Here is a 22,415-nt window from a genome sequence, read left to right as displayed (position 1 = left end):
CATCCTGTGGCAGGGGGAAGACCGACTCTGCACCAGGCTGCATGGCAGCCTTAACAGTCTGAGCCCTCCCAATCCCAAAAGCCACCACAAGAAACAGGAGTCCTCCCTTGGGGGGGGGTGGGGGAGGGCCAAAAACCACAAAGAGGACCAAACCCCGAATATGCTGCTTTTTTCCTATGCATACCGACTTAGGATCAAGATTAATTTATAAATTAGGCCCAGCAAGAGGTTGATAGCACCTAAAAGCAAATAGAAAAATTATTAACAATATGCCATGATGAAAGTTATGTGCATGTGGGCTCTCTCTCAAAATAGCTTCTTGTACAGTGCTCGCCCTGCTTGTGGGGACGTGAGAGAGTAAAATACCCAGAGGTGAGAAGGAACGTGAAGGATGCAGGCATGTGACTCTACCTTAGGCTACTATCGGCCTTCTGAGGAATGGTCAGGAGGAGGGTCACCTGCTTCCAGACCATGGCTGGCTGCCAGAAACAAAACGGTGGAAATCGAAACCTCAGACGGGGGTCACGGCGGACCCCCGCCGTTTAAGAGAAAGCTCCCTGCGAAGCCACAGCTCCATAGGAGGAAGGTCAGGCTTTTTTGGGTGGGTGCCTCCTGCCCAGCTGGGTTCTCACACCTGAGATGTACAACCAACACACATGTCTGCACGCACACACGCACACACACACACACCATGCACACACACTCTCAATCCACGGCCATCCAGAGGAGCATGGAAAAGCAAACCCAGCCTGAATGGCAGATGTGACAGAGAGCCAGAGGCACTCGGGAGGCGACCGCTCAGGGGAGTCACCAGGGAAAGAGCCAGGCCGCTCTCCGTGACCACCTAAGACCCAGATCCAAGACTGCCCGCAGGCATTGATGTTTGGAAGGTGGGATGCTGATGTCAAGGAGGTCTGAGGGGGGACCGGCAGCAGAGGGACACCCCCCAAAACACCTCCATCTCAGGGCCTCCAGCCTCAGAGAGAGCCGCAAAAAGTCAGGCCTTAATGCAGCCTGGCCTACAGAACTTCTGATTCCAGCAAACCCTAGACTACCCTAGAGGTTTGGGCATATAGCAGTGTTTGAGCTACTGTGAAAAAGGCAAAGCGTTCACATAATTTAATTTTACAGTTTGCCAGACACCCTCGCTGGGTCTTTTGAATTGCCAGCTTATCACATATACATCCAGAAAGTAAAATCTTGCTGGGTTTTGAACCTCGCGATATTTACTAATTACGAGATCCTATCCCAGATGAACAGCAGCAGAGGAGGACAAAGGACTGTTGAGGGCTCTGGTCTGTGGAACGTCCACTGCAACCTTATCTTTGCCTGGTGCACACTGCTTTCCCGCCGAAACACGTCCCCTTATCGGCGTGCATTCCTGCCACAACTTAAGTTCAAATTACAAGTCATCGAGATGGTTCCTTTTGTCGACATAGTGAACAAAAGTCAGCCTGTGAGGCCCCGCAGGAGCTACAAGAGGTCAAATGCTAAGGCAGGAACCAAACCCTCTGACAGCCAACAGAGCTAGCTGCTTTTGAAGTGCTCCTGCTTTTGAAGAGGCACGTGTCTGGTCCCAGTTGTAGAGAGTGGCCCTTCTAGACCACAAAGCCCGTCCCTCCACAGCTCTGCCCAAAGGCTTCCATGGCTTCCCATCACCCCTGCAAGATAAGATGAAAATGGCCTAATGTGGTGAGCAGGCAAGGCCCACCATGGCCTGACCCACTCCTCTCTCCGTCTTCACCTCCAGACCCTCACTGTGGATCAGCTGGCCAAGAAGGAGGTCATCCATCTCAGGTAACAGGATCTGGTAAATACCAGAGAAGGTCAGCATATGGTGTGGGATGCAGTGTGTGGGTGTCCTGTGTGGGGTGTGTGTCTGTGTGTGTGTGTGTGTATGTGTGTGTGTGTGTATGAGTGTGAGGGATGTGGTGTGTGGGTGTCCTGTGTGGAATGCGTGTGTAAGCGGTGTGGATGTGTGGTATATGTGTGATGTGGTGTGTGGGGGGGGGGGGGGGATGTACGTTTCCTAGAGATTATACACTCTATGTTTTAGACATCACGTATGTATTTGGGCAATTCCCTAATATATAACTTCCATTTTATGAACATTCCTCAAATCATAGTTGTTACATGGATTGAACCAACTAATGCTTGTGGAGAACTGGGCACAGCAGCTGGTGCTCAATGAACAGCAGCTGTGATCACTATCTTCTCCAATCCTCGCCTCACAACAGCCCTCGGAGCAGATACTCTCATTATCCCTGCCTTCAAATCAGGAAATCAAAGCTCAGAGACATAAAACAACAGGCCCAAGGAACATGGCCACTAAGACGTAGAGAACTCTGCCTGAGTCGAAAGCCCGCAGCCTCTGCCCCTCCTCCCTGGAGAGCAGGGCCCACGTTGCACAGGCGGGACTGAGCCAAGTCACCTGCTGAGTGTCCGTGGTGGGCTGGGATGAACACCCTGTCCCCATTCCCAGCCCACTGACCTGGCTTCACCTCACAGATTCTCTCCTGACAGACTAGGGTTTCACTCCTTCTCAAACCATCAAGGAATGTCAAGGGTGATGTATTTCTTTTAATGAGGAAAAAATTGCTCTATTTATGAAATCTGACTCTTACACATTTAAAAATTACTCATCATGAACCCAAGATGACACCTGACACAAGGATTCATCTAGAAAGAATTTGGGCTGATGCCGTCTATAGGGTAGAGACCAAACTTTAAACTGTAGGCTATTGTGTCAGAACATGTGGAAAATCATCACCATGATTATGGGAGTTTCCAGGAGAAGCAGGAAGAACACACACACATATACACATACACAGGTCTTGCAAGTGGACCTGGGATCAGAATCTGGCTCTATCATTTCCTTACTAAACGTGTGACTTTGGCCATGTTATGTATCCTTTCTTAGCCTTGGTTTCTTTATTGGTAAAGTTCTAGGACTGAGAGGGAATTAAATGAATATAAGTGTTTAGTGCTTAGCTCCCAGAGACATCAAAAAATGACTACTACTTGTCATCACTCAATACCAACGTCTGGTGCTGACAACTATTTCCCTGCCCTCTAAGAGCTGGAAGAATAGGGTTCAACACTGACATTCCAAGTTGACCTGCAGGCCATCCAGGTGGCCAGGGTAGAGGCCTCCTTGGGGACACCCTCCCCCAGAATAGAAAGATCAGAGAGCCTCAGAAAGGGAATTCTCCCCAAGACAAAGCAAGAAGAGAAGGGCCTCGGGGTCCTGAGTGTCTCAGTTGGTTAAGCATCTGACTTCGGTTCAGGTCATGATCTCACGGCTCATAAGTTTGAGCCCCACATCGTGCTCTGTGCTGATGGCTCAGAGCCCGGAGCCTGCTTTGGATTTTGTGTCTTCTTCTCTCTCTCTGCCCTTCCCCTGCTCTCTCTCTCTCTCTCTGTCTCAAAAATAAAGAAACATTATGGGGGCGCCTGGGTGGCGCAGTCGGTTAAGCGTCTGACTTCAGCCAGGTCACGATCTCGCGGTCTGTGAGTTCGAGCCCCGCGTCAGGCTCTGGGCTGATGGCTCAGAGCCTGGAGCCTGTTTCCGATTCTGTGTCTCCCTCTCTCTCTGCCCCTCCCCCACTCATGCTCTGTCTCTCTCTGTCCCAAAAATAAATAAACATTGAAAAAAAAAAAACATTAAAAGTTAATTAATTAATTAAAAATTTAAAAAATAAAAAAGAGCTCATAGATACAGAGAACAGATTGGTGGTTGCCAGAACCAGGGGATGGGGGTGGACAAAATAAATGAAGGGAGTCAAAAGGTACAAACTTACAGTTTTAAAAGAAATAAGTCATAGGAATGTAAGGTACAGCATGGTGTCTATAGTTAATAACACTATATTGCATATTTGAAAATTGCACAGAGAATAAATCTTAAAAGCTTTTATCACAAGAAAAAAATTGTAACTAGTGTGGTGATGGGTGTTATTAACTAGATTTATGTGGTGATCATTTTGTAATATATACAAGTATCGAATCACTATGTTTTATACTAAAAGTAATATAATGTCATATAGTCAATTATACCTCAGTAAAAAAAAAATACATGAATAAATGCCTTATTTGATGGATTAACTAAAGTTAGATTTATGTTAGATTTATGGACTGCACAAAATTAATATTGGGCAACAGTAATATATACATAAGAAATGTAAGTATACATTTAAGAGTTATATTAAGTGTTTACATATTACATATGTAACACATATTTACTGGAAATAGGATAAAGATAACAGCATAGTAAACACTAGTTAAACATTATGAGGATGCTATTAAATTATTTTAGGATAACCACTAAAAGGCTAATAGAGAGTATAAGATCAAATCAGTAGATGGAAAAAATTAAATAAAAAAATGAAAATTCTAATAATTCAAAAGAAAACAAGAAAAAGATCAAAAGAAAAAGTGGGACAAATAGAAAATACAAAATAACAAAGTAGCAATAATTTCAAGCATGTTAATAATTACAAAAATATAAACAGAGCACATGCTTCAGTAACCAAAAAGTATCACACCGGCTTAAATGGCAAAATAAAGCAAAAACAAAAATAGCTCTCTACAAAAAGCATACCTAAAACATCAGGACACAGAAACCTTAAAACGAAGGAATTTTTTTAAGGAAAATTCCAGGCACACACTAACCAAAAGAAAGCTGATATAGCCTTATTAGTATTAGAAAAAGTTGTTCTTATGACAAAATGTACTATTGGAGATAAAGAAGGCCACCATATGAGGTAAAAAATTTTGATTCCACGAGATGATATAAAAATTGTAAATATGTGAGATTCAAATAGCCTCAGATATATGTAAGGTAAAAATTAACAGAAATTAACAAATCTATGAATATAAGGAAAAATATTTCACATATCTTAGCAACTGATATTGTCAAACAGATTAAATGATCTGAAAATCTGAAGAAGACCCTTGACCAGTTTGATCTAAAGGACATAAATAGAACATTGACTCTAACAACTGGAAAATATTCATTCTTTTCAAGCACACATGGAACAGTTAGGAAGATTTATCACACTGGAGGCCGCAAAGTCAAGCGCAACTACTTTCAAAGAATTACCATCAAACAGTCCACCATCTCTCATGATGGTAAAATTAGAAATTAGCAAGGAAAGAAAATGACCAAAAATACTCTGTAACTTTGGAAATCCACAAGTCAAACAAGATTCAAGAAGGAAACTCTAAATCAGAAAGGAAATGGAAACATCTAGGACTAAATAACATTGAGAGTGCAACATAAGGAAACTTGTACCTTACAGCTAAAGTAAAGGACAGAGACATTTGCATTTTGCATTTAAAAAGAGGACTGAAAATCGGTCTCCTAATCAATTAAATTAAGAGGAATACCAGAATAAACCAAAGCAAAGAAGACATAATAAGAATGAACAAACGAAGACAGAAATAGAAAATTTTTCCGCATGAGAGATGGGAAAAGCTGAAAGTTGCTTCATGGGACACACAAATAAATAAACCCCCTGTCAAGAATGCGGGGGGGGGGGGGGGGGGGGGGGAAGGGAAAGAAAGGACACAAACAATCCTGTCAGGAACCAAAGTTAAAAAAGGATATTAGGAACAGCCTTATGTCAGTAAATTGAAACTTAGATGGAATGGGAAAATGAACTTTAAAAATGGCTAAGACTGATTCAAGAAGAAATCTGAATTTATCCTCACAAAAATAAATCTTAACAAGAAAACATCAGGCTTATGAGGGTTTTACTGGCAGACTCTATCACAAAGCTAAGCAATAGAAATCGTAACCTATGTTACTATTACTTCCAGAGAATAGAAGAGTCAACACTGACCAACTCGCGTTACGAGGTTACCGCAAACTTTATCATAAAAACAGTCAAGAAAAGAGCATGGAAGGAAAAGCTTTTTCAGGAGCAAAAGTCCTTATAAAAAATTAGCAAATCAAAGCCAGCAATAAATGTATCATGAGCAAGTTGGTATCTGCATGAATGCAAGATTAGGAAACCAATTAATTTAGCATGTTAGCTGATGAAACGAGAACAATCATACGATTATCTCCGTAGAGATCTGGCATCCTTCCCCCTCACCACCAGCCCTCCACACTGAAATCTGACCGATCCAACATATTTGGATTAAAATGTGCAGTGTCTTTCAGAAGGGTGTCCCGTGGCAGTCAATGTAAGATGGCTTGGAGAGGAGAGTTTCTTGCAATATTAATTTATGTTTTGTCCTTGCTCCCTGGGGAAAACACAAAAGATAATCAACTACTGCTGTTGTGCTCTTTCATTTGTTTTCCCTGCCCCCCCCCTAAGGAAGGAGGGGTGTTCTTTGCTCTTCCTTGCTTTAGTGGAAGTCTGTCTTACAGGAATGAAAGTCTGGAGTCATGGAGGAGATGGGCCTGTGAAGTAAGAGATCATGGTCTTTGTTATAGGAAGTGGAAGCAATGTGAAAGACCAGGAAGATCCAGGGATGGGGAAGGACACTGTGGTCATCCTGTAAGTCAAAGGACCTCCTCCCACACCCTGGCAGTGCAGGGGCAAGGGTGAGGGCAGCGGGTAAGATAAGGCCCCCCAAAGGCTGCCCAGCACACCACGGAGGCCAGGCACAGGCACCAAGGCTCCCAGGAGCAGCAGCAAGGATGCCGAAGCAGAAAGTGAGATTATCAGCAGAGTGCTGCCCTCCATTTCCAAGATCTGGTAAGCCCCCTGGTTCTTGTGCAACTCAAAAGCATCCTCCAACCATCTGTTGATTGACTCAGGTTGGTTTTCTGCCTGCTCGCAAAGGCAGAGGAGACAGGAGCCAAAGTTAACTTGAGTTAAAAAAAAAAAAAAAAGTCACGTGACATTTTTGCACACCTAGTTTGCAGTCAAGGCTTCCTACCCACCACCCATGCACAGGATATTTGGGGGGAAATGGGAGACAGATACACTGATGACCCGATTATGGAAGCTGGCAGCAAAGCTCTACCTCTCCTCCAGGTCTGGCCACAGCTTGAAGTTGCCTTGGGGGTCACTGCCGGCGTCTTCCTTCTGGGCATGCGGAGCTGGGTCTTGCCCAGCCCTCGGGGGCTCCTTCAGGTCTCTGCGCAGGTGGAGGGTGCCACCGGCCATGCTGTCCAGAAAGCTGAGGATCTGGAGGCAGCTCTGTATCTTGGGTGGGAATGGGCTGGCAGAGGCAAAGGCCGCACTCAGCAAATCAGCAAATGGCCTGGCCTTTGTGTCTGCCTCCGAGTGCAGAGGGGCTCCCTCTTCCTCCTGCGCCCCGAAACATCCCAGCAAACAGAGGTCCTCGGCCAGCTTCTCAAAAAGCCCATTCTTCTTGAAGAAGTCACTGTTGACAGGGTCCAGGTGCAATGCCGCAGACAAGGCACAGAGGGTGTGCAGGACCAGGTCCAGGGTCTGGCTGGGGGACACCATCCCCCACGCCTGCAGCGGGGGCTCCTGGAGAGACCCCTCCAGGTCAGAGAGCAGGGACAGGAGTCCATTGAACCCACTGGACACTCTGAAAGCAGCACGGCCTTTGGGGGTGTCCAGGATCCTGAGTAGAGACTGAAACACCAACAGGATAAAAATGAGACAGGAGACAACTTGTTAACGCAGAGCCCTGACACATCCCTGCCAAAGCACTGCTCCTGCTCTCGCCTGTTCAAGTGGTAGGAAATGCAAGCTACCTGAGGGTGATTCTGAAACAGGGGGAGGTCTATATTGTTCCTCCTCATTTTAGTTGCCCCTCAGTGCCTGCTTTCAAATGGCGGCTGCTAAAGCCTATGCTGATGTATAAGGTTGGTTTACTGTCCTGGATCTTAACTTCAATGCATCTCCCTCCAGAAAGCTCTCTTTGACCCCTGCCTTATTCTTACCCCAGGCCGAGAGCTCACATAGCCCCCTCTCATTTGTTGAACCCAGTTCTCTTCACATTTTACTGAAGTGACTTGAAAACTGCCTCGGGGGCGCCTGGGTGGCGCAGTCGGTTAAGCGTCCGACTTCAGCCAGGTCACGATCTCGCGGTCCGTGGGTTCGAGCCCCGCGTCGGGCTCTGGGCTGATGGCTCAGAGCCTGGAGCCTGTTTCTGATTCTGTGTCTCCCTCTCTCTCTGCCCCTCCCCCGTTCATGCACTGTCTCTCTCTGTCCCAAAAATAAATAAACGTTGAAAAAAAAAATTTAAAAAAAAAAAAAAGAAAACTGCCTCAGCCCTCCACTAGATTGAAGCTCCGTGAAATCAGGCAACGCACTGCTGTGGAATGTAGCACGCACTTAATAAATATTTGCTGAATGAGTGGAATGAACCATCTCTTATATTGCAAAGGAGACCCACAATGCAATCTCTGTAAAGTAGTTTATTATTTATCTCCCTCTCTGTGCAAACGTAAGTACCTCTATTAAGTGAAGAAAGAGAATAAAACGAGTCTACTTAAAATCTGGTGTGCAAATATGAAGGAATCAAGGTAGAGAAGAGAAGCATTTCATGGAAGGAAACATAAGTATAGTAAATAGAATAGACCATGTGTGGAGTTCAGGCTATGCGTAACATACATTGTAGAATCGAGCTTCTCCAGATCACTGAGATTTTACTGGACACATTTTTATTTCCTCCTACCATCAAACATTTATTGAACCCTTACAGTGTGCCCTTCATTGAGTGCAGTGGTGGTGCACACTAGGTAGTTAACAAATGTTTCGAAGGGAAGGAAGGAAAGGAGGATGAAAGGAAGGGAGGAAGGGAGAAATGGAGGGAGGGAGGGAGAAAAGACTGTATTCAAGTAATTCTCATTCTGTGCTAAAGCTTCACACCTGAAAGTGAAGAATGTATGGGTGATTTTAGATAAATATTAAAAGCCTCTAGCTTTTGGTGTTTTCATATTTATTATTCACAGAAGTTGCTTGGGACTTCATCTGAGACCATCTTGCACGTGCTTCCAAGAGAATGACCAATACTTGTGGTTTCATCAGCAGATTTTGGAGGAAGGTATAAATCGTTTTATCCTCTAATGCCCTAGTGGCACAAGAAAGGGGATTTTCTGGGCAGGCACAATTTCAAGCCAATTCCAAGATGCTTGAGACAAGGTTCAAATTAAAAAGTGAAAGGCAACTCCCAATTTAGTGTGTGTGTGTTGGGGGCTGATTCTGTGTCTTAAATGCCTGGTCTAGGGTGACAATATAGAGCATGATATGTGAAAGTTAATGAACGAAGAGAAAACTGGTAGGTCAGGAAAATAAAAGGAGGGAAGGGACTAAATCTTCAAACTCTCATGGAGAGAAAGTCAAACAAAAACTTAGTAAAGTTTTAAGTAACCATTAAATATGAATTTCATGCACTTTGGGGGAAGAAAGTTAATTTTCCAGCTCTATCTTTAAAATGCTGGTAATCTTAATCCAACGCCATTGATGTGAAACAATATAACATGTATCCCTAACACCCAAATTTTCTTCTCTAATATTATATTTCTCTCCTCTTGGAGAGGAATATAATATTATTATATTATTATATTACTATATTACATAGTATATATTACTATATATACTATATATACTGTGTCCCAAAACATCCTAGCAAACAGAGGTCCTCGGCCAGCTTCTCAAAAAGCCCATTCTTCTTGAAGAAGATACATGTTATATTGTTTCATATATACTATATTATGTAGTATATATTACTATATTACTATATACTATATTACTATATTATATATATGGAGAGCCGCCTGAGATGCTCAGTGGGCAGTCAACCCCATTTTGGGAGCAGGAGAACACAAAATGAGCCAGAACTACCTGAATGCACATGGCCAAGGACTCTTTCAAAGAGGAAGACAAAAGAGATGCTTAAAGTCCTCCACTGTCCCATCTATGACATTTCAAGATAGTAAAAAAAATAAAAATAAAAATAAAGTTTGTAGTAAGTAGGAGAATCCATGAAAGGCCAGAGTCCATGCTTACATTCAAAATGGACAAAAAATTATAGAAAATAGAAAAATGCATCCTTACCAATATGGGTCAATTGATCTTTTCCTGGCTATAGGAAAAGAAAATCCACAACTTATAGCGCTTAGCTCAATGATTACCCACCACAGCTCAGGGGAATGACTATGGGGAAACTGAATTGTCATTTTGTTTTTTGAAAGAAATTCAGCACCAGGGCCACCCACTAACAGGGCGTCAAATCAGAGTCATGGGAGAGACGTCAGGGAGAGGCTTTCCAAACTACCAGAGAGATGGAGGCAAAAACGAAATATTAAGGATGAGGCGGTGAGATGGCTTTCTCTCTTCTCTTGGGTGAAGATATGGCCAAACTACTTCTGAATTTGGCTGAAACCCCAGGAAAAGTTGGCTTTGTAGGCAGGTCCTTCAAAGAAGCATGTAGACTGTTAAAGCAGGTTCTCTAGAAGGGTGGTGTTCAGTGAGTGTGAAGCTTATGGTGTAGCAACAGTAAGACTTCTAGAAGGGCAAGGCCTTTCTCTGTATAGACAGCATCAGCACAGCTGCCTGCCCCCACAGCCCACCCATTGGACTCTGAGGCCAAGACAGGCCACACATAGACCTACTACATCTGTGCCGGCCTTGTGTGAGCAACTCACTCGCAACAGAATAGTATTTCTTCCACCAAGTTGGAAACATACTCTAACCTTGAAGTGTGTGTGTTGCTACCGGCCTCTTCCCACCTACTGATAACCCACACGAAAGGATGAACACTGGGGTCTTGTACGGCGTGCATTGCTTTGTCTGCGTCTGACCTTATGCCTGGTCATGTGACTCATGCCGTGGAAAATAAATAAACCACCAAGACGGTGGGAAATCTTAAGCTCTAGGATGGTAAGCGATCTAAATTCATGTGAGTGCTTTCAGTGGCTCCTGAAACCACCAAGAGGTTGTTTAAGGTAAATGGATTGGATGAAGCTCTGCTGTTTATCACAAGGGCACATGACAAAACAAATATGAAAAGTGGAGAATGATCAAAAAACAAACGAATCAAATTACAGGCAATTGTCTGAGCACTGGATGACCACTGAACTCCCCTCTTATTAAAGAAACTGCGTTCCAATCATCCAATTTGACAACAGACATTGCTCAAAAGGACTCCATCATTCCGAGTATCGAGAGCAGATACCGTTAAAACAGAGCAACCCAATGACGGTCCTTCTTATGATCTGTGTCTCTCAGAGGGTCTGTCCCCTGTAATTCCTACATGGCTCCTTTCTCCTCCTGTTGGGAGGGGGGAGGAGAAAGAAATGGCTGTCCTTAATTGTTGCTTTGTTTGATTTATTAAATTCGGAATCATTATCTAAAATGGGGGTAATCTCATTAGAACTTAGACTGCTCTATTATTTCTTGGGATGGGGTTAATTTCATATTTGCAGAGTCATAAAGTAAAGAGTCCAAAATCCAATTACAAAGGCTTAATTTCATAGCAACTAAAGAGAAACATTTCTATCATAAAGGAAAATAAATACTGCGTTACTTCGGGAAACGATTTGTCAGGAACTGGGGGCCTAGAACGAGGGTCTCCATTACTGTCATTCAACTTTGCATGATAATGCATCACCTAGGCTTGAGAGTCTGCGGAAGGGAGTAAATTTAATCAGCTGAAGTCAAAGTAATCAGGCTGGGGTTGACACATTTCAAGAAAGGTCAGCGTTAAGCACATTTTCTCCTCCTTAACTCAGTTACCATGTCATCGTCTCTGAGTTCGTATTCCTCCGGCTTGAATCTATAAAATGGATGTCTGCTGCAAAGCGCTAACTAGGTTAGGACTAACAGGATTTATTTCACATTCCATTATTTGTTATTCCTCATAATTTTCCATGTGTCACGCTGGAAGACTGGTGAGGTAATGTGATTAAGCACAGAGTTGAACAGCTAAATGTATATTAGCAAATCAATCTGAATTTGTGCATAACCCAATCATGGTCCCACTGGCAGTGGAGAGGAAATTCATTTGCCTACATTATTCTTTAACTCAATTATCATTTGCCAGAATTAGGTGGTGAAGTCACAAGTGCTTGCGTATTCGTATGGAAGTGCCACTGGATTTTGGAAACCACTGCCCTAAGTTGGGTGTTTCTGGATGAATTTTCTTCTCCAAAGCAGCTGGCTGACGGCCTCAGGGAAGGGAAGCGAGGGTCACATGTTGATGTGAATGCATGTCAAAGATGGCAAAGCTTTGGTGGGGGCAGAGGGTACTGCCTTTGAGGTCACCTCACTCCATCACCTCCCCCTCATCCTACGTCTGACTCGCTTTGCGGGCACAGTGCTTTGGGCAAAGTCCACGCTCAACTTAGAAAGAGGGAGATCTGGCCAGAAAGAGCTAATTTTACATCTTTGTTTCTAAAGTTCCAACAGATTCCCAAGATGCGGATTCTAGATTAGACTCCAGAAAACATCAAACATTGGCTAGTCGCTCACGTAACTCGGTGGTGGGCAAGTCGGGAACAACTCCATGTCCTCCCACTATGCATTGGAGCAACAAAGTGTCAATAGCCCAGGTCCCGTGAGAGCATTAATAGCTCCAAGCATCACCCCCAACTTCCCAGCAGTGACATGACACCCGGGAGAAGACAGCACATTGAACACAGGGTATGACTTTGTTAAATAAGCTTATACAGTGTTAATCCCTTGATAGTGTGATTCTGAAGTGATATTGAATCTGTAAAACACCGTAAAGGCTTCACATCGCTAATTCTAGAAATTCAGTCCTATTACCCAAGGGCTGACACTCCACTAAGGTGCCTCTGGGCTGCAGAGTAAATAAGATGAACTTTCCACGAGCAAAGCAGAGTACACTTCTCTATAACGGACACAGAAACCCTTGTTCTCTCCAAGCAAAAAGTAAATCCAAAACTTTCCTCTCTGTGGGTCTGTCTGACTCTCAGTGTGAAAATCTCAGAAACAGATGGGGATTCCAATTTTCATCCCCTAGGAAACCAAAGCCCTGACTACTGGGGTCATGGTTTCTGTGTTGCTTATCAGAATAAGGCTCATGTGAATCAGGACGAAGACAGACATGTGAGGAAAAAAATGTAATAAGCAGCACAAAGAAAAGAGGAAGGATCCTTAGATTTTAAGTCACTTGTCTAAGATTCAAACTCAACTCACAATTTATATTAGACGCTTCCTGGACATGCTCCTGCAAGAATGTTAAGACTGGACCACGTAGGGGTGCCTGGGTGGCTCAGTCGGTTAAGCATCCAGCTTCAGCTCAGGTCATGATCTTGCAGTTGGTGGGTTTGAGCCCGGCGTCGGGCTCTGTGCTGACAGCTCAGAGCCTGGAGTCTGCTTCGAATTTTGTGTCTCCCTCTCTCTCTGCCTCTCCCCCACTTGCATTCTGTCTCTCTCTCAAAAATAAATAAACATTAAAAATTAAAAAAAAAAAAAAGATTGGACCGCATGAAGCTAAAGTCCTTCCTAGCTGTAAATTGCCACTAATTCTTGCTATGTCTTTCCCTTAAGCTCCTTCACATGTTCCCCTCACTTCCTTTACCTCACATAATCATGAGACTCTAGGATCTTTCAAAAGACAGTTAACTTTTTGTTTCATAGAAGGCTGGTTTTATTTCATATAAAACTGATTTCTTTGGCTTTATAACTAAATCATTGTTTTGGTTCTTGTCATCTGTGAAATGCATGATAATTACGGTCATAATGTCACTTTTGGATGGGCTTCTCATGATGCTTTGGCCATGCCGAACCCTGCAGGCTCTGGCCACGTGACTGGTGGTGGGAACACATGTGTCTGACGGTCACATGACATGACTGGCTCTGCAGAGAGAGAAGTTGGTAAAAGAAACCGAGCACTGTTCTCTAAGTGTTAAAAGGGTTTTGTGCAGAAAGAGTCATGGCTGAGCAAGCCTGATGGTTTAATTCTGGAAGTCAGACCAACTCCATATTTTTTTTTTAATTCACCAGTGATCAAGGTATGTATGTTACTGAGATATGTGTTTTGCATGGGGTTGTGTTGCATACATACGTGAGAGGTCCCCCAGTCAGCCTCCTGGGGGATATTTGCATTTACATCTGGTGGTGATGACATTCGTTATCATTCTAATTGTTTTAAGATAATTTGATGATTATTAACAGTACTACAAAAACCAAAACTTATACTCATCTTTGTTACCCACAAGTGACACCCTAGTTTCACTCCTCCCCTTTGTGTCCTCTGGGCCCATGCCTCTCCCTGCCTCTTCTTTCCTCTTCCCAGCTCAAACATCCTCCTCTGCAAGCCTTCCTCAACATGCAAGGCAGGATTGAGCTCTCCTACTCCTCTGCCCCCATGGCAGCCTGCACTCAGTACTCTCCAGGTCATTACCACACTGCACTGCCATGACCGCTCACTTATCATGAGCCCTAGTCTATGAGCTCCCAGATGGCAAAGACTATATCTCATTCAACTGTGTGTCCCAGGTTGGTAGAGGGTAGACACTAAATGCTGGTCAAGTAAACAAGGCAGCCGCTTGCCCCCTGTAGTCTGATTCAGACTACACTTCCACAGTTTACAGCATTGCTGGGAAGACTACATTTCCTGGCACCCCTTGCATCCAAATGAGTTGTACCCAAAGGAAGTTGGACAGAAGTTAATGTGTGCCGGTTCCAGGCCAGCAGAACACTTGTGCAATTCTTTGTCTGCTGGCTGGATTCGATGCCCAGGTGACAGCTGTCCCTGAACGGTTATCCCATCAGAGATTGGACTATTCATAGGAAAGAAACATGTGTGAGGCTACTGAGGATGTGGGATTTCTTTGTTATAGCAGCTAGTACTACCCTACCCATACGATACCGTGACCGACTGAATGAGTGAACGCGTGTGCACATGTCAATCACCAGCTGCATGTCTGTGGGAAAGCCCAGCACAAAGGAAGACTTGACATCACCTGCAGAAGATCCAGTTTCAGCTCCAGCTCCCCTTGAGTGGATGAGCACAAAGCGCCCACAATGATGCTCATGTACTCCTCAGCATTGATGACGGAGAGCTGCTCCAAGATGCTGAGTGAGGCCTCTCGGTACCACTCAACGTCCAGGAAGATCTTGATGAAGGGCACCATGCCGTGGTCTTTGAGGACAACTGTGGACCAGACAGACAGTATGGGGCTAGAGCAAGGGAGCCTCGGCACCTTAGTTTTAACGACAAGCAAAGCTTTCTCCTGCAACATCTGAGTTTGTTTTGCTCCCTTTATACATGTCTCCACGTTGTTCCATTAGAAACTCTTTTTTTTTTTTTCAAAACCCATACCCACTGTTAAAACTAGAAGAAAAGAGAAATAGTGGAGCTGAGAATTAAAAAAAAAAAAAAAAAACTAAACAGAGAAATCAAAAAAAGAAACCTTGCCTTTTTATTCTATGAAATTTTTGTTTTTGAAATTTTTTTTCAAAAAAACTTTCACTGCACTAGTCTTTTTTAAAAACCTACTACAAACTTTAACTAGACAACACTTCTGTCCCTTATTGCCACTTAATACCCTAAATCCAGGGCCAATGGCAATTCTCTCTCTTCTCTGCCAAAATTCTTACTGCAAACAAACCATAACTGAATCACATGTGGAATAAGGACTAGGAAGTAACTGGATCGTTCAAGTGGCATGATGTAGATTTGAGCAGGTCAACTCTGTGAGACAGGATTTCTCCAAGTATGGGTCAGGTACCCCTACATGGAAATCACCTTGGAAGGCTGTTTAAAAACAGATTCCTGTGCTCTACCTTGACCAGCTACTAATTTAACTCTCTGGGAATCAGCCTAGGAATATGTTTTTTCTTTTTTTAATTTGAGAGACAGAGACAGAAAGAGACAGAGAACACGCAAGTGTGAGACAGGGGAAGAGGGGGAGAGAGAGAATCTTAAGCAGGCTGCAGGCTCAGCACAGAGCCCCATGCGGGGCTCAATCCCACAACCTTGGGATCATAACCTGAGCTGAAATCAAGAGTCACATGTTCAACTGACTGAGCCATTCAAGTAGCCCTAGGAATATGCATTTTAACCAGCACCTCCAGGGAACCTTTTATAGTCTAACCTTAAAGACCCTCTGCATATGAACTAATCATTCACATTTGGTACAGTTGATCTATGAGGGCCTCAGATAAAGACACCCCAAATCACCAAACTCACTGATGTCACTTTGTTAATACACTTACTTCGTAACATAATATTTATGTGTGTATAGTTAATGCACCCATTAAAAACTAAACAAAACAAAAACAAAAACAAAAACTTGGAAGCCACATGATCCTAGGAAGCCAAAAATGTTTTAGATGGATGGAGCTACTGAGTCTATCATGGGCTGGAAGCTTATCAAATTAAGTCTCTTAAGAATGATTAGTTTTCTTTACTCATAGCTTTACAATTTGGATTTTTTTTTAAAGCACGTTAGTTGGTGCAGCAGGATAGGAATAGGTTTTACTTGAAAGAGGAGGAGCATTCTGTGGTCTCATAAATTTAGGCTATCTCTTTAGGATATCTCTATCCCAACCTTAATTAGCAGCCTTAAAAGTAAAAGCCGTCAACCAAGATGTCTACAAATTTACTGACGATCACTGGACATCAGCCAGCAAATGGACATTAGCCACAACCTTAGTGCTGGTTATTCCTTGGGTATAACCTTTGAGCACTGACATAAATCACTGGAGACAGCTAATGTTTACCAGGCAGTGACAAGACAAGGTTGGTACCATCCTTACCTGCATTCCGAACTGAGCCTCTCAGAAGTGTGACTACAGTTCTCAGCATCACACAGGTCAGTTCTCTCTCTGGATCCTGAACACCAAGCGTGGACTCTTTGTTTCCTGGCATATTTAAGAACCAATAAATAAAATCTTCAGTATACATGATATGATCTCAAATCTCTGGTTTCATTAGTTTTCCATATTCATAAGGAAATGAGAACATAATGCTTCTATTATAAATGAGTGTGCATCCTGATTCATAAGATCTAACCCTATAACCCCTTCCTTATACCATGGATCTCCAACTTGAGCACATTAAAATCCCCTGGAGGGCTTGTTGAAATCCAGAAGTTGGAATTCTTCCCTAGAGTTTCTAGCATAGAAGGTCTTAGGTGGGGTCCCATAACTTTATTTTTCTGAAATTCCCAGGTGATGCTGATGGAACTGCTCTGAGGACCACCCTTGAGAACCACCACCCTACCTAATGTCTGAAGCCCCACCTCTTTGACTTTCTTTTGGACAGTTTTATATTTTGCCATTCATGCCTGGGAGGAAGGACCTAACAGCTCACACCTGAGGGTAGACATGGTTGAGAGATTCTGGAGTGGATAAGTGTTTCCGTTAGATTCACGATGACAAATCAGGCCTGTGTGTTCGCTTATGAATCCCCGGTGCCAGAAAAGTGCCTGACACGAGCGGGAAGTTCCATCCATCTTTGGAAATGAATGAATGAATGAATGAATGAATGAATGAATGAAGGTAGTTTACTAACCAGGATGCAAGGTACCTAAGAAGAGTAAGAAACATTTAATAACAGAAAGCATAAAGTAAGACCAGATACATCAGCTCACAAAAAAGTTCTTCTGGGAATGGTGATAGGTCTGGGGATTGGATTGAAAAGCAAATTCAGCATCAGGCAGCTGAGAAGCAATACACAGGAAGGTAACACGGAAACATTAAACAAAAAGACCGTGCAAAGGGCAGTGGGAAAAAAGCACATAGCAAGATATTCTCCAAGGCCTGGCCCAGAGGCCCAGATGTGTAAAGACAGAAGCTCCTCATCTTCAATCTTGACCCTATTTGCAAATACTCCCAGGGAGATGTGAGTCCTTCCTGGCCTCCCCAAGGTGCCTGTCCATCTCAGTCCTCGATGCAATAACACAGAAGCTACAGGGTTAAGACTAATGAACATTTTTGAGCACTTGAGCATTTCTTCTCCAGACACAGCAATGAGACCTTTTCAGTATTTCTTCACTTAATTCTTACTAGATCCCTAGGATGTAGATACTTTTGCACCCATTTAACAGAGGAAGAAACAGGCTCAGAGAGGTGAAGTAACTTGTTCAGGATCACTCAGCTCATAAGTAACACCCCCTCCAGGGCTGTCTGGTCCCGGCGCCCACACTCTCTCACTCAGCTTCTTCCCATCACACAGGCCCGGGGAGCAGACAGACTGCTGATGGCTTTAGCTTGAGTCTGAAGCCCAGTTCCAAAAGCAGCCGATGGCTAGAAGGCCCTCAGCCCCTCCCAGCCAGTGCAGTACGAGAAAAGGCCATAAGGTGGGGAGAAGTAAGTGGCTGGATTCAGTGTCCTAATCCCTCCTCCAAACTGAAATCCCAGAGGTGCAGGTGCAAACAGAGTGAGGGAAAGCCAGGAAGAACTGGGAAAGGAGTTTTCACGCCCTGGCTCCTATCTGCAGATTGATGGAGGTGGGGGTTATGGAGAAACCACACAGACCGGCCCCAGAAGGGCGTGTGCATGGGGGGTGGCTAGGCAGTGAGAGAGCCCAGGCCAGCACTCCCGCCTGGATAGAAGGCACCCGGAAGACCCATAGGGGTAGCGGAGGCTGCTGAGGTTGAGAGCCCAAGGTGGGGGTGAAGGGACGTCGCCAAAGAGCCACAGGTGCACAGCCCAGCAGGGCACGCAAAAGCCGGACGAGACTTGGAGAGGGAAGCTGGACAGCACTGTTCACTGCTCTAAGCAGGAGACCATGGGGCCTGACAGCACTGAAAGGAGGCCGTGTACCAGATGAGCCCACCCGTACACAGGTCCCTCACCCTCTGCCTGCCGGGGCCCCAGGCCTCCCTGAATTCCCTTGGCTTCCTGGTGTCTCCCCATCTACATACATCTACATAGCAGACGGTGCAGGAGATATCTCTGCCAGCTGAGAATTCATCAGACCTGACTCAGCCCCATGAGTCTGTTTAAAGTTCCGCCCATCCCTCTGGCCTCTTCATGGGGAAGATCAGTCCAGTTATAGCAAACAGAGAGGCCGCCTGCCCTTCGAAGCCACATGCCCCAAGGGACCTTCTCCGACTCTCATGTTGCCGGGTGACCTGGGGACGCTCACTTTTTTCTGTTATGTTGATGGGGGGTGGAGTGGCACCCGCCCGCCCAGCCTGTTCCCTCCAACCCTCCCGACGCTCTTGGGAGTCACCTGACTTCCTCAGGATCTTGGCCCGCTTCCGCAGTTGGGCCAGCAGCAGACCCAGGAGACCCGAGTCCCGGAAGATGTCGGTGAAAAGCAAGTCCCTGCCGGCTATCCTGAGGACACTCTGCAGGGCCACGCGGGCGCAGGGTGACTCGGGGCTCTCCTTGATCAAGCACTGCACCTTCCGCAGGATTTCATGGGGCACATAATGCAGCTCGAACACCAGGGCCTCCAGCAGCTGGAAGAATTGCTTTTGCACCGGGGCCGGCTTCAGGGGCACAATCTCCACGAACTGCGAGATGGGCTGCAGGGTCCACTCCAGCAGGAAGAAGTTGCGGGCGTTCCAGACCCACATGGTCCTGATGGCTGACAGGACCTTGGTGCAGAGGACAGGGTTGCTGGCTTTGTGGAAAACATTCTGTAGGACTTGGAAGGCCTGAAGATTCTTAACGGTCACCCCTGGGGACGAAAGGAGGGTTAACCCTGCAGGTCATTTCTCCTGCCTGTGCCTAGAAATACGCGGTGGCGTTACCACTGGTAAATACCATTCGGTTTCTATTTTCTATCTCCTGTGGGTAAATGTCTATCAGAAGTCCAGGAAAGCCAGCTGCCCAGAGTGTGAGCAAGGCTGGAACTGCATTGTCCAAGATGCAGTGGCTCACCAAGCAATGGAAATGTGCCCACTCAACTGAGATGGTCCATGCGTGTAAAAATACACACCGGATTTCCAAGATACAGCACAAGGAAAAGAAGGCCAAAATAAATGCCATTAATACCTATTTATATTGACCACATATTGAAATGGCAATATTTTGGATATATTAGGTTAAATAAACTACATTATGAAAAAGAAACTATTTCTTCATATTTTTTTTTAAATATGGCTACTAGACCATTAAAAATTATGTGATACATCTAGCGTTATTGGGCAAGGGTGGGCTGGAGGGTTGGTTTTAATCAGTTAAAAACAAATGATGTTGGGGTGCCTGGGTGGCTCAGTCAGTGAAGCATCTGACTTTGGCACAGGTCATGATCTCAAGACTCGTGAGTTCGAGCCCCGTGTCAGGCTCTGTGCTGACGGCTCAGAGCCTGGAGCCTGCTTCTGATTCTGTGTCTCCCTCTCTCTCTGCCCCTCCCCCACTCACACTCTGTCTCTCTTTCTTTCAAAAATAAATAAATATTTAAAAAATTTTTAGGGGAGGCTGGGTGGCTCAGTCAGTTAAGCGTCTGACTTCGCCTCAGGTCATGATCTCGCGGTCCATGGGTTCAAGCCCCGCGTCGGACTCTGTGCTGACAGCTCAGAGCCTGGAGCCTGTTTCAGATTCTGTGTCTCCCTCTCTCTCTGCCCCTCCCCCACTCACACTCTGTCTCTCTTTCTTTCAAAAATAAATAAATATTTTAAAAATTTTTAAATAATAAATAAATAAATAAATAAAATGATGTTAAAAATTACTAAGCAAAGTCAGTATCTTTTCTAGACACGTAGTTAAATAAAGATATCTCCTGAAGCCATCCCCTCCTTTCACTCCATCAGAGAACTCCTTGCCTCCAACACTCTCTGCCTCAGCCCCCAGAGATGTTTCTGAAACTCACCTCCGGTCCAGACACTTCACTACGTATCTGCTGGAGTTCTGTCCAGAGGCCCTTCCTGAACTGGCCCTACAGTCTTGCAGCCTTCACACTCCGGTCATTTTCCCAGACCCCAGATGTTCGTGGTCACCATTTCTCTCCCCAGGCAGTAATTTCTGCCTTTAAACTTTCTCCTCTTCCTTCCTATCTAGGCAACTCACTCTTAGCCTTGAATGGGGCCTTCTGTGCACGGTTTCCTGACTAACCCAGACAGACCCGACCCACCTGCCTGGTGTCACCACTGTGCCTGATGCATTGATCAGCCAGTTATGGAGGAGATTCTGGTTCAGCGTATGTGTGACAGTCTCTACAGAGAAATTTTAGGGAGCAGATACCTGCCTGGTCACACGGGTGCCTCACCTGGGGCAGAATGGCTGCTGCACAGAGTTCATCAATCAATCAATCAGTCTCAAAGAACTGAGGAAGCCTGACTCTGAGCCTGGGTGGCTGTTTCAGGGCCATCAGCCCTTGTATACAAGCCCATGTTGCAGAATAAGTCATGGCAGAGGCGGGGGTGGAGACCATTACTCCCACCATTACTCAAGAGGGTCCTTGCCTTTGTTAAGCAAAAATTTCCTCTAAATCCCACCAAGACGCCTAAAAAATGTCTACAAAGGAGAGATTTTAAATCCATAGGTAATCTCCGCAAAGGAGTGACAGAAGCACTGACAGGTGCCAAGTATTGGTTTCTTCACAAAGAGTCAGGGAAAGACGTGGGTAGCATTTGTCAGGGCACAGTGCCAGCCTCTGCCAGGCCCCCAGAAACACAAAATGACCCACCAGAAGCCTCGTGATGGAACTTGAAGCCTTCCAGCTGAGGGTAGGTGATGCTATCAAACACCTTCAGCTCTGACCTCCCGCAGGTCGTCAGCCACACCAGCAGCTCGAGGAGCTCCTCCAGGTGGGGATCCACTTCGCTCGGTGCCAGTGCATCGTACCTGCAGGGACAGACGAGGCCAGCTCCCTGGACTTTGTGGACAGGGCAGCCATGTTTGCTCATGGTGCTCCTCCCAGGGATGCAGAGCTAAACCCACCCCCAAAAGACACGTGCACAAGAAGAGCAGGGACGCCCTCAAAATGGGAGATCTAATATTTCAAGTGGGCAAGCAAATGTCTTCGGAAGTAATCCAACTTTATTAGACTTCCTTATGCTTATGTCAAGGTGAGGTATTGTTGCATTTTTAGCTACTTAAGTGTAGATGAGCCACCTTTCTCTTCTTGTGGAGAAGGGTTTCTCTGTCTCTCAAGTCTTACTCGAGCTCTGCCATGTCAAGAGCAAACGTGCTTGCAGTATGATTTCAGGTAAGGCAGGAAAAAAAAAAAACCAATGAGCTGAGTTGGGTCCTTCCTGATACTCCTTGGAGTAGGCTCATTTCCCCCCTCCCGGCTTCTACAAGAAGTCTGGAGAAAACCAACCACCCATTTAACCAAAGAGATGTTCAAGAACTGCTATGACACGGACCTCCATGGGAGCAGTAGCCAGTTGGTCATGGTCCAGACTAATGTAAAGAGTGGCAACCCCATAGGAACATTTATTCTTAGTGTCCCTTTGGAGGAAGGCCCTAAGGTACTGTCATTTAATCACATCTTTTTGGGGCTTCAGTCTTCTCATCCAAATTACCCCTCTAGACTAGAAATCTGGCTCTTCAGTGAAGTCTGTGAAACACAGTGGTAAGCCACATCCCATGCACGAGAAGGGTTTCTCATAT

The 22,415-nt window shown here is 45.0% G+C and overlaps 1 protein-coding gene across 4 annotated transcripts in view; it reads right to left on the bottom strand.

The window, feature by feature from the left end:
* WDFY4 (WDFY family member 4) overlaps nt 1-22,415 on the bottom strand; it is a 297,123-nt gene that overhangs the window by 234,365 nt on the left and 40,343 nt on the right. For all 4 annotated transcript variants that reach the window (XM_045437996.1, XM_045437994.1, XM_045437993.1 and 1 more), the window contains 5 exons: nt 21,487-21,644; nt 19,084-19,536; nt 16,662-16,766; nt 14,864-15,054; nt 6,976-7,556 (listed from right to left, as the gene is read on the bottom strand). In XM_045437996.1, the coding sequence (XP_045293952.1) occupies nt 6,976-7,556; nt 14,864-15,054; nt 16,662-16,766; nt 19,084-19,536; nt 21,487-21,644 (1,488 nt within the window). The remainder of the gene's footprint in view (nt 1-6,975; nt 7,557-14,863; nt 15,055-16,661; nt 16,767-19,083; nt 19,537-21,486; nt 21,645-22,415) is intronic.

The sequence above is a fragment of the Leopardus geoffroyi genome, chromosome D2 (assembly GCF_018350155.1).
Source record: "Leopardus geoffroyi isolate Oge1 chromosome D2, O.geoffroyi_Oge1_pat1.0, whole genome shotgun sequence".
NCBI lineage: Eukaryota > Metazoa > Chordata > Mammalia > Carnivora > Felidae > Leopardus > Leopardus geoffroyi.
Note: the sequence above shows the minus strand (reverse complement) of the source record. Positions and strands in the feature narration are given on the sequence as shown.